The sequence below is a fragment of the Bufo bufo genome, chromosome 6, assembly GCF_905171765.1.
Source record: "Bufo bufo chromosome 6, aBufBuf1.1, whole genome shotgun sequence".
Classification (NCBI taxonomy): domain Eukaryota; kingdom Metazoa; phylum Chordata; class Amphibia; order Anura; family Bufonidae; genus Bufo; species Bufo bufo.
In genome coordinates, this window is record NC_053394.1 from 356,024,416 (window position 1) to 356,037,295 (window position 12,880).

A 12,880-nucleotide genomic window follows, 5' to 3' on the forward strand; every position below is an offset into this window, starting at 1 on the left:
AACGGAGCGGCGCCCAGGGATAATAGTAAGTGCAGAGAGATCCCCGGGCGCCGCTCCACATGTCTGTATAGTTAGTTTATAGTGTAATAATCGGTGAAAGGTCCTCTTTAAAGGGACTCTGTCACCACTTTCTAACCCCCCCTTTTAAAAGTATTGTTCTCTCCATGGCGCCCTTGTGATTACAAAAGGTGTTGTTATAACATAAATTCGCCGTCTCGTTTTGATAAAAATACCTTTTATCTAACCTGTCAATCTTGTGGATAAGGTGCCCAGGGCGTTTCTGAAGGTCTGAAGCTGCCGCCCGCCGCCGCCGTTGGTGCCCAGCTCCTCCCCTGATCCCTTCAGCGCCGCCTGAATGTAAAGAAATCCGTCTCCGGCTCTCGCTCAGTGCCCCCTCCTCCTTTTCAAAGATCCCGCGCGTGCGCACAGGCCTGTGCCTGATGCGCCCGTGCGGACATTTAGAATCAGCCTCATTGAGCGAAGTGCGCATGCGCGCACTTCGCTCAACCTCCTCATAAGACGAGCACTGCAGCCAGCCACTCAGAGCCTGCGGCTCCATACAGCGCTTGGCAGGCTCTGAGTGGCTGGCTGCAGTGCTCGTCTTATGAGGAGGTTGAGCGAAGTGCGCGCATGCGCACTTTGCTCAATGAGGCTGATTCTAAATGTCCACACGGGCGCATCAGGCACAGGCCTGTGCGCACGCGCGGGATCTTTGAAAAGGAGGAGGGGGCACTGAGCGAGAGCCGGAGGCGGATTTCTTTACATTCAGGCGGCGCTGAAAGGATCAGGGGAGGAGCTGGGCACCAACGGCGGCGGCAGCTTCAGACCTTCAGAAACGCCCTGGTACCTTATCCACAAGATTGACAGGTTAGATAAAAGGTATTTTTATCAAAACGAGACGGCGAATTTATGTTATAACAACACCTTTGTAATCACAAGGGCGCCATGGAGAGAACAATACTTTTAAAAGGGGGGGTTAGAAAGTGGTGACAGAGTCCCTTTAAGCACAGGTAAAAGTAGGCAGTACAGGGAACAAAAATGTGGAATTAAGGGGTAATTGAATACACAGTGAAAAGTTGAAATAGGGCCACCAAGGAGATATTAATCACCACAATCCAATACTCCAAAAAAAAAAAAAAAATTATATATAAAGGGGTGTTTTGGGCTCCAGTTTCATTTTGTCCTTTAAACTCATTACATCACAAGTTGCACCTGAATCCAGCTGACAAGGTTGGATTATATCATTTCAATTGAGGTTTACAAACCATTTCTTGCCTTTTGTGTTTAGAGCACCAATGCATTCTGAGGAGTAAAGCATATCAGTGCTAAACAGTTGTGCTTCCTCAGAATCAGGCACTTGCTGAATTGTGTGTAGCTTCCTTACTTTCATGTCACGGGAGAGACGCACCCTTGCAGTGTGATTTGGCTTACCGCGTGCAGTACAGAATTTCCCATATGCAGGGCACTTTTCTTTCACACGTAAATGCAAACTGCCACAATGCTTGCAGGATGCAGGCTTCTGCTCAGGTGAGTTGTGCGAGCGACTCTTGTGCTGCTGTGAAGAGGTTATTATATTGATATTGTCAGTCTCTTATCCTGCTCCATAGCTTTCATATGCTTGTCAGTAAGTTCTGCGGTGTGACATATCTCAGGCGCGTTTCCTCAACAAGTGGCGACGTGCGTTTTCATTGAGGATACCCAGAACCAGTTTATCATATATGACATTTTTAGAAGGCCTGAAGAAAGTTTCTAATGCATCCAGGATGGCTTTGGTGTCATTCTTTTGCTCCTCTGTAAGGTTTAGATTATGCTTGTAAACATGGAGGCATTCACGGCCCATCACCCTCCTCAGAGTGACTGCCTGCTTCTCCTTTAACCCTATGGCGAGGCAGTAGTCATCAAACTCAGTTTTGAAGGTGTCCCAGTTATCACAAACATTGCCGCTTACCCTCATCGGCTCAGGCAGCGGAATTCCGTTAGCCGCCATGATGCTGCTATTGCTTGCGTCAAATGCTCAAATCCACGGACAGGAGACACGATCACGCTGCAAGGCAGGCAGGCTCTCAGCGGCAAATGTGCAGAAGCAGCGCAGGTCCAGCTACTTCTGACACCATGTTTCATGTGATGTAAATAAACAGCACGCGGGATTACTGCACAGGAGCCATGTTGGTAACATAAAGACAGGAGCAACTGCCACAGACGGAAAACAGGAAGTGGTGCACCAACATAACATCCACAACAGACGTAACCAACAGCAACTGAAAATCAGGGCACAATGGTAGGCAATTAACTTTAAAAAGACAGCTTTGAAAAATAGTGGTATTTGCGGAAAGTGAGATGACAGCGATATCTGCTGTTTGTTCTTTTCCTTATTATTTTGTCCGTATCACTGAGCTGGTCGCACGTGCTCAGTTTAAATCTTCCACTGCCACCAGCCACATGATCGGTTAGAAGTTGTGGCAGTTACAGGGAGAGAGCTGCAGCAAAAAGGAGACGTCCCTTCAGCTGCCACAGTAGTATCAGTGGTAGGATTTCCCAAATTATACCAGATGCGTCCTTATAAAGGAGATCTATCCCCAGGACTCCAGACTCTTGCTGAATCTGTGGTGGTGGGCATTACTCGTGTAACAGACACCAATTCTAGTCTATAAGAGCATATGGCTGGCTCTGGGAATATCCTAGCTTCTGGAAAGAGCCACCACTGCTATGGAGGACTCATAGTGGCCACGTATCTGAATATCCCCAGTTTCCAGACCTGAGTGTTTCTTCACTTTAAACAAAACTACTAAAAATGTGTAAATTAATTCTCCTTTCCCCTAAATAATACCTGCAGTGTAAAGAATGGAGAATTTCATTCATGTTATTTACAAAAGTTAATCCTTAAAGGGGTTGTCTCAAAGAGCCATATGCCCTATTATGGCATGTAGACATCATACAGGGGTACGCATGTCGTCCATATATTTTACAGACATCCAGTTGGTTGACCAAGGCTTCCATTAGCAAAGTCAATTGCTTGCCCAGGTCACTGCAAGCCAAAAGCCCCCCAAGCATATATCTCCAGCGATGCTGCACCATCCGCTAATGTCTCCTCTGCGGTTACTCTGTGCCACTTACCACCCCTGCAGTGTCAGGCAGTTTCTGGATCTGGTCTTGTACCTCCCGCTGTGACTCTTTCAGGGTGTTGACCTCCAGCATGAGGTCCTGCAGCACGGTCATAGCCTGAAATCACAAGAGGGAACATGGGGATGAGGGAGATGCAATAATCAGCATTACATATAAACACACTGCAAAAAAGCACTTATCTCAACGGGGCGGCTGTGGACAAAAACTGTACCCGTTACACTGCAAATCAGCACCGTTTCAATGTGATTTTTAGTGGCTGCTGCGCTTTACTGGTAAATTTGAAAACCACCTCGCTCTGCAGAGAAACCGCAGGTTGCACTCAGTCTGTGGTCGCAATGCGGCTGCTCAGAGCCGCCGAACCCTTAAAGTTTTACAGCCAGGGGTTTTAGGATACAGCCACACGTTTAAACATTTATTTCTTTTTCTCAACACTTTTTTGAAAACGAGATTGTTGGATTCCATCGCCAATAGACTGCAATGAATTACCACTGCAGTCTATGGGAGATTCCCTATCGCTGATCACAGACAGCAGAAAGCCAGCAGCTATGGCATCCACTATGCTTTGGAGCAGGCACCATCGTGTCAGGAAGGGGTTAATGAAGAATACCAGCTAAAGGCATTTATGACTTACCCATGGGATGGGGTCTGACCACTGGGACTTCTAGATCCCATATGTCTTGTTACATTGCCAACAGTCACGATTTTGCTAGGACAATCCCATAAAAGTGATGTACTCTAAAGTAGAAATTTTGTGGGCATTTAGGGGGCGTTTCAGGGTGTCCCAAAGGGCGGTACATAAATGTCCCGATTTTACGTTTGGATGTGTTGGCAAGTATTAAGGTAGAGGATGAATATTCCCAAAAGAGTCTTGTACGAAAGATATGAAAACTGTGAGGTGCACCTATGGATGCTGGCACACATGTACCAGTGCAGAATATCTCATGCCATACTGGTCCAGCTTCAAATAAGAATGGTGCACACAGCACCCTGTTCTCCTGACGACGGGTGGTGACACAAGCAGTCAGACCCCACCAGACATTTATGGTATACAAATTATCTGTAACTCATCCTTGACAGGCAAATGGAGAGCTAAGCCTGCTAAGAATCATGCACACAGTAGTATGTTATTTCTGTACAACCATCAGGTTGTACGGAGGTGTAATGGATCCATCCGGTATTTAACATTGATATGTACATTTTTACAGATCAACACGTACATAAAACGCCGCCCGTGGGGAAACGTTCTGCAAAACAGGCTCTCTCCTGGGGCGCTGCCTGTTACGAAAGGCTTCATCTCCATGGGAGAAGCCTGAGTGTCCTGAAAGAAAATGCCTTCAGTGGAGGCGATCACGTTACGGTGTAATTGGAGCACGCCACACACCAAAGACGCACGGGTAGTCATGTGTGTCCTGGTCTTACCAAAAGCTGTAGAAACAGAACAGGGTCGGAAAATGAAAAGGGAACGGCACCAGTGTGAGGAAGCTCTCCCCCATCGTCCCTGTGTGCCAGTCATACCGCCACATAGGCAGAGTTCAAAGCTGCGCTTTCTTTTTCCAGATTTCGATATCACTTTGCAACCTTTTTAATACCCGTTAATTGACAGAGGTCTCCAACCAAGAAACCACGACTCCCAACAAGTCCTGGGCATACTTTGCAGAACCAATCCCTAATGAAATACTATGGGTAAAATGTAACACAGCTGTGAGCCCAAAAAACTAGTCGCATAGGAGGATGTAGTGGAAAGGGCCTCTTTTTAATGCTGGACACCAGAAACCGGCATAAAAAAAGTTGCTCATTTGGTCCTGTTTTGTGCAAAAATTTCAGGACCCCCCCCCCCCCCAGCTTTATTCCATGCACACCCCTTCTTGAAAAAGGAGGCAGGAGGGGAGTATGCAGCCTGAGTTGCGCTAAAAACTGGCCTAAAAATACACCAGAAATCTAAGCCAGCACGGATTTCATTTTCTGGTACAAGATGTGCCAAAATTATTAAGAGGCGAGCATATCTTTTTTTTTTTTTTATTAAAAATCTGCATGAAGACTGCCATTCATAATAAATTCCATCCTATGTATAAAGGAGACCTAAGCTGTGCCGCCAAATTTCATCGCCCGCTGCCTGAAAAAAAGGCTCAGAGGCCACTTTTGGTTAGTGTACCTCTTTGTGAGACATTGCTGCCTGTTAGGCCCCTTGCAGACGAGCGTGTCCGGATTAGGTCTGGATGCGTTGCGAATGCATTCGATTTCGCAGGCAAAGTTGTTCCGTTTTGCCTGCGATCGCTGTCAGTTTTTATCGCGCGGGTGCAATGCGTTTTGATGTGTTTTGCACACGCGTGATAAAAAAACTTAATGTATTATACAAACAACATCTCATGTCTCTGATCACTTTCTAGTCAATTTTTTGTGGAAGGTGAAGAAACCAAAAAAACGGCGAATCGTCCATTTTGACTTTTTTGTGTTATATTTTAATAGTACAGGTGCTTTCACTCGAGGCTTTGCCCATTATGTTTATTAGTTTTTAATTGCTTGTGTACTTTTATTTTACTTTTTAAAAATATATATATTTTTATAAAAAAAAAATTATACTTCCTCCCACTAAGGAACTATGACACACAATCAGATTGCTTCACTAATAGACTCCAATGAATTAGCATTGGAGTTTATTAGAATTAGGGCTCATGCACACGAACGTATTTTCTTTCCGTGTCCCTTCCGTTTTTTTGGCGGACCGTATGCCGAACCATTCATTTCTATGGGTCCGCAAAAAAAAAAAAAAAAAAGGGAAGGTGCTCCTTGTGCATTCCGTGTCCGTATGTCCGTTGCGCAAAATAATAGAACATGTCCTATTATTGTCCGCAATACGGACAAGGATAGTACTGTTTTATTAGGGGGCGGCTGTTCCGTTCCGCAAAATACGGACGTCACCTGTATTTTTTGCGGACTGAAAAATACATATGGTCGTGTGCAAGAGGCCTTACACTCAGGCAGACTCTGCATAGGAACTAATATGCGGCAGCCCTGTACCACTCCTGAGTACAGGGGCTACTGCACACACACTCCAGCTCCCCCCATCTCCGCGCTCCCAGTTTTTATCTTCTCAGATGCCGTTGTCACAATTGACCATGGCATCTGATGGGTTAAAAGTTTGCGATCGGTGTGTAATAGTGTAATCACTTACATCTCTCATCATTAAATTCACACATAGAACGTTTAAAGGGAACCTGTCACCTGGATTTTGTGTATAGAGCTGAGGACATGGGTTTCTAGATGGCCGCTAGCACATCCGCAATACCCAGTCCCCATAGCTCTGTGTGCTTTTATTGTGTAAAAAGCCGATTTGATACATATGCAAATTAACCTGAGATGAGTCCTATCCCCGACAATAAAATAGTTTTTTTTTACACAATAAAAGCACACAGAGCTATGGGGACTGGGTATTGCAGATGTGCTAGTGGCCATCTAGCAACCCATGTCCTCAGCTCTATACACAGAATCCAGGTGACAGGTTCCCTTTAATGAGATTCCAACAACTTCTCGGCGAATTATTTAAATTTTTTTTGTCAATGAATGTATTTCAAAAGATATTCAGCCCAAGCTGATTGTACGTTACCACGAGCGCCAGTCCGCGCAGACTACAACGTATTACTGGGTGATGTGATCGGTGGGTAAATGATTATCCAGCATCCCTGCGGTTCGGACTCATTTATGTGCCCGGTTTCTAAGCAGCAGAATCCACGTATGAAGCACGAGGGGGTCAGTCTGAACGCTTCACTGCTGGCAGATGAGGGGAGGTCGGCTGCAGCTCTGGCCACGATTCCGTCCCTGTATGAAATGGGGGAGGGGGCGACTATTCCCAAGTCTGTCCATTATATACTGGGAGCAGAGGACTTCATGAACGAGGCCACCCCATCCAAATGATAAGTGGATATAGCATGGGTCTATGTCGTGGCGGCCCACCCTTGTTCCAACGGCACAAGTAACAACTCACACACGTTCACGCAGGGGAATAAGGGGCCTGACTTTTTTTTTGGGGGGGGGGGGCAGCAGGCTTTTTCTAGTTCACATACCATTTTACTTTCATCTTTTTCAAATTTTTTATTTTCCCTGTAGAGAAGTCTATGGGAAAACAACTGAAAAAAAGCCACATCCAAAGCATGCTGGGGTTTGACAAAAAGGCCACTACCAGGTTCTAGGACGTTTTGTAATTTCTTATTGGCCAACATGTAACCTCTGGATGCAGCACTTGTTTCTTTAAAAAGACAAAAATGTGCCATTTGAAAAAAAAAAGAAATATAATAATAGGTGTGCAGAACATAATCATAGAACAATCTAGAGCATCAAATAAAAAAGGTCACAACTGGTCGATGGCATCAACATAGAATATTGGGCACCCTCATGAAGCACGACACTTGGCATGTTGTAGAGTACAACTAGATCTCAAGAACCAAGATCCTACTGCACCATTATAGGTCACAATCATATCACAACTGTTCTAGTGCATCCTCATACAGCAAGGCGGTTATCACTATTCACATAGAGACATTGCGAGCATCCCCTGACACTTGGCATGTTCTAGAGTACAACTAAATCCCAAGAATCGAGGTCCTAGAGCACATCAGAACTGTTCTAGTGCATCCCCATAAAGCGCAAACACAGCTGTTCTAGTGCATCCCCATAAAGCGCAAACACAGCTGTTCTAGTGCATCCCCATAAAGCGCAAACACAGCTGTTCTAGTGCATCCCCATAAAGCGCAAACACAGCTGTTCTAGTGCATTCCCATAAAGCGCAAACACAGCTGTTCTAGAGCATCACCATAAAGCGCAAACACAGCTGTTCTAAAGCATCACCATAAAGCGCAAACACAGCTGTTCTAAAGCATCACCATAAAGCGCAAACACAGCTGTTCTAAAGCATCCCCATAAAGCGCAAACACAACTGTTCTAGAGCATCACCATAAAGCGCAAACACAGCTGTTCTAAAGCATCACCATAAAGCGCAAACACAGCTGTTCTAAAGCATCACCATAAAGCGCAAACACAGCTGTTCTAAAGCATCACCATAAAGCGCAAACACAGCTGTTCTAAAGCATCACCATAAAGCGCAATCACAACTGTTCTAGAGCATCACCATAAAGCGCAATCACAACTGTTCTAGAGCATCACCATAAAGCGCAATCACAACTGTTCTAGAGCATCACCATAAAGCGCAATCACAACTGTTCTAGAGCATCACCATAAAGCGCAATCACAACTGTTCTAGAGCATCACCATAAAGCGCAATCACAACTGTTCTAGAGCATCACCATAAAGCGCAATCACAACTGTTCTAGAGCATCACCATAAAGCACAATCACAACTGTTCTAGAGCATCACCATAAAGCACAATCACAACTGTTCTAGAGCATCACCATAAAGCGCAATCACAACTGTTCTAGAGCAGGGGTGCACAACCTGCAACCCTTGATATTCTGTGTGGCCCCCAACCATCTGGTGACAGACATGTATGTCTATGTCTTGTGGCTGTTCTAATACATTTTTTATGTATTTTCGCATTAGATGGGAAAACTGGAGATGTAAATCAGACATTTATATTATATACTGTATGTACAATACGCCATAAATACAGTATTTCAGTTGGTAATACCACTTTAACTTTAATTTTCGGCCCTTGGGATCCCTTCAGTCTGAAAATGTGGCCCCCAAACAGAAAAGGTTGTGCACCCCTGTTCTAGAGCATCCCCATATAGCGCAATCACAATTGTTCTAGGGCATCATTATTTCCCCAGAATACAGGCTGCTGTAAGCCGCACCTGCAGAATGTGACGGCTCTACATCCTAATAGCGTTCTCACATCCGCCCCAAGGTGGGCAATTCCTCCCCGTCATAGTAACAGATCTGATCACTAACCCCTATGGAGAAAGAGGAGGATGCGGAGTTACCCCTTACAGTCCTATTGTATTACACTGCTGCCCTAGGGTGACCACGTGTCCCGGATCGCCAGGGATAGTCCCGCATTTGGAGAGTCTGTCCTGGGTCCCGGTCACCCTCATTCCGGGACAATGCAGTGTCCCGGAATGACCTGAGCCGCCGACCGCTGCTGTTGTGACAGTCAGAGGCAAGGGGCCGGAGATGAGCGCTTCCATTGTGGAAGCGCTCATCTCCAGTCATCTGTATCACTGTCCTCAGGACAGCGATACAGATGGCTGTGCAGCACGGCTGGGGAGGGAGAGGTATGTCCCTTCCCCTTCCTCTGTCAGGCTGCAGGCACTAGGCCGGCGCAGGCGGCGTGATGACGTTATCGTGCCGCCTGAGCCGTACAGCGCGGGACACAGGCCGGAAGAGGCCTGCATCACATCGCTGCCAAGGAGGCAAGTATAAGTGTTTGTTTTTTTGTTTTGTTCTTTCAATACTGGTGGCTACTGGCACATAATATAGGGGGGGCCGTGGCTACTGGCACATAATATAGGGGGGGCCGTGGCTACTGGCACATGATATAGGGGGGGCCGTGGCTACTGGCACATGATATGGGGGGGGGGGCGTGGCTACTGGCACATGATATAGGGGGGGGCCGTGGCTACTGGCACATGATATAGGGGGGGGGGCCGTGGCTACTGGCACATGATATAGGGGGGGGGCCGTGGCTACTGGCACATGATATAGGGGGGGGGCCGTGGCTACTGGCACATGATATAGGGGGGGGCCGTGGCTACTGGCACATGATATGGGGGGGGGGCGTGGCTACTGGCACATGATATGGGGGGGGGCGTGGCTACTGGCACATGATATGGGGGGGCTGTGGCTACTGGCACATTATGGGGGCACTATGGGGACATTAGCTCACATTATAAGGAGAATTATTTCTACTGGGGGGAGGGGCATTATGGTGGGCTTTATTACTCCCCGATGGTATGACCCCCTAGTAGCAGCACCAGCCTCTCCCTGCTCTGCTATACCTCTGTCCTTTCTCCAAATCCTTATTACGAAATCTCTGTCATTAGGATAAAGCACATCAGCTCCACCGAGGCCCCCCCCCCTCCAATGTTAAAGTGGCGTCCGAGATCCCCAAGGGTCAAGTAATTGTAAGTTTTTATATGAAATATGTTAATGTTATACACATATAGCGTACACCGTGCCCCACAATGTACAGTTTCTTCTGTAAAAGTCATCAAGTGTCATGGGGGGGGCTTATTGTTTTTCGCCCCAGGGCGACATTTCACCTAGAACCGGCCCAGTCTCAAGTATAAGTTTGACGAAATGCACTTGTGAAAGTAAGTGTCCCTGAATGGCAGTTAGGAAGTGTGGTCACCCTATGCTGCCCCCTGACACACCAGTGCCCTGCAGACTACCATAGTGATGGAGGGCACTGGAGATGCCACCTACTGGTCTGCACTGTCACTTCCAGGACCTGCTCCTCACCTTACACACTCCTTCCTCATTCACCTCCAGCCTGCTCTTCAGCTTCATCATCTGCCACATGTCCTCCACAGCGCTGCTGCCGCCCTGCTGGCCGGATGTGCTCCTTGCAATCAGATCTAATCCAGAGGGCAAGTTGTTCAGAACCTCCAGCTGCTTCTCTAGGTGCAGGATCCTGTCCTCCAGGACTCCCCCTGGTGGCGGTGGTGGGTACTGTCCGGTGCACCCAGGGAGCTGGACGCTAACATCCTGGATGTGTAAGTGCTTGATGATGGTGTGAAGGAGAGTGTGCAGAGCAGTGAAATTCACCGCCCCCACTTCTGGGGTGCCAATGGCCAAATTGGCCAAGTCAAGTAGCGTCCTCCCTGCAGCCTCCATCCCCGTCCTCTGTCTGAGCGCTGCCTCCTCAGGACTAGCGGCTCCTATCCAGACGCCACACCTACCTCACTTCTCCCACAGTGCACGGCGCCCCCTGCAGGTGGGTGACAGAAGCACAGCATTACTGGAGCTGCTGCAGTGCTCACCTGAGCTCACCATGATGCCGGCACTGTGCAACCATGCTCCCCCCGGGGCAGAAGCCGGCGCTGTGCAGCCATGCTCCCCTCGGGGCAGAAGCCGGCGCTGTGCAGCCACGCTCCCCTCGGGGCAGAAGCCGGCGCTGTGCAGCCACGCTCCCCTCGGGGCAGAAGCCGGCGCTGTGCAGCCACGCTCCCCTCGGGGCAGAAGCCGGCGCTGTGCAGCCATGTCCCGTCCCCCCCCCGGGGCAGAAGCCGGCGCTGTGCAGCCATGTCCCGTCCCCCCCCCGGGGCAGAAGCCGGCGCTGTGCAGCCATGTTCCCCCCCCCCCGGGGCAGAAGCCGGCGCTGTGCAGCCATGTTCCCCCCCCGGGGGCAGAAGCCGGCGCTGTGCAGCCATGTTCCCCCCCCCGGGGCAGAAGCCGGCGCTGTGCAGCCATGCTCCCCCCCCCCGGGGCAGAAGCCGGCGCTGTGCAGCCATGCTCCCCCCCCCCGGGGCAGAAGCCGGCGCTGTGCAGCCATGCTCCCCTCGGTCAGGTAGTTTATTTATGTCCGCGCAGTTTACCTAGGAGGGGGCGTGGTTTAGCCTCTGCTGCTGTGTTGATTGGCTGATTCTCCATAAGCTCCACAGCCTGGCAGCGCTGACCGAGAGAGCTGCGTTCACACATAGGTTTTTTGGTGGCGGTTTTCCACACTGCTGCGTTTTTTGCTTAAAGTCTGTGGGAAATATGAAACGCAGGACACAAAAGCGTTTTTTTTGTTTTGTTTTTTTTTTTGCAACTGGCGTTTTTGTATTTTGGGGTCTTTACAAAGGTTTCCACCTGGCTGGTAATACACCGCGTTAGTTTTATTTTTTTACGGTAATATTTTCAGTTATCAAGGTCTGCACATCTAGTGGGAGATCTATCAAACTAGCGTAAAAAAAAAAAAAAAAGCCTTAGTTGCCGCCAGTGGCGATTCTAGGAACAATATATAGGGGGGGCACAAAGAGACCACAGTCAAAAATGGGGGGGGGGGGGGGGGGGGCAAAAACAAAATAAGTATATATAAATAAGATTACAAAATACGAGAGAATTGCGGTATGCAGGGATACATTTATAATAAAACAATTTACTTACAAAAGAAGCCATTCAGTCGTCTGCTGTGCCGTCCTCTGCTTGCTTCCGCGGATTCTTTCCCCTTCTTTCTGTCTCTCGTCAGTGCGCAGGTGTACTGTTATTGTGGATCTGTGGAAGACACTTATTATGCCTCTCATTAGCCCCCATATCAGCCCTTATGCCTCATTAGCCCCCATTATGCCTCATTAGCCCACATTATGCCTCTTATTAGCCCCCATATGCCTTATTAGCCCCCATTATGTCTCTAATTAGCCCCCATTATGCCTCTTATTAGCCCCCATTATGCCTCATTAGCCCACATTATGCCTCTTATTAGCCCCCATATGCCTTATTAGCCCCCATTATGCCTCTTATTAGCGCCCATATGCCTCATTAGCCCCCATATGCCTCATTAGCCCCCATATGCCTCCAATTAGCCCCCATTATGCCTCATGATTAGCCCCTATTATGCCCCCAGCAGCCACATTTTTTATAAAATAAAAAACCACTTGCCTCTCCTGCTCCTGGACGCCACCTGCAATTTTCTCTCTCCTCAGTCGACTGTGCTCTGAACTGGCGCGCACAGCGGGAGGTCACAGAGCGCCCTCACGCTGTGCGCAGCCTTGCACAGCCGACAACCGAGGACCAGGAAGTGGTGAGTACAGAGCGTTTACAGCTTCCTGATCTCTCGGTTCTAATGAGCGCTTCCATAATGGAAGCGCTCATTAGTATTCACCGG

General features: G+C 48.3%; 1 protein-coding gene across 1 annotated transcript in view; it reads right to left on the bottom strand.

Moving 5' to 3' along the window:
- Positions 1 to 10,908, bottom strand: part of QRICH2 (glutamine rich 2) — a 67,513-nt gene extending 56,605 nt beyond the window's left edge. The window contains exons 1-2 of the mRNA XM_040438497.1: positions 10,534 to 10,908; positions 3,115 to 3,219 (exon numbers count right to left, since the gene is read on the bottom strand). Of these exons, the coding sequence (XP_040294431.1) occupies positions 3,115 to 3,219; positions 10,534 to 10,908 (480 nt within the window). The remainder of the gene's footprint in view (positions 1 to 3,114; positions 3,220 to 10,533) is intronic.
- Between the last annotated feature and the right edge of the window lie 1,972 nt (positions 10,909 to 12,880).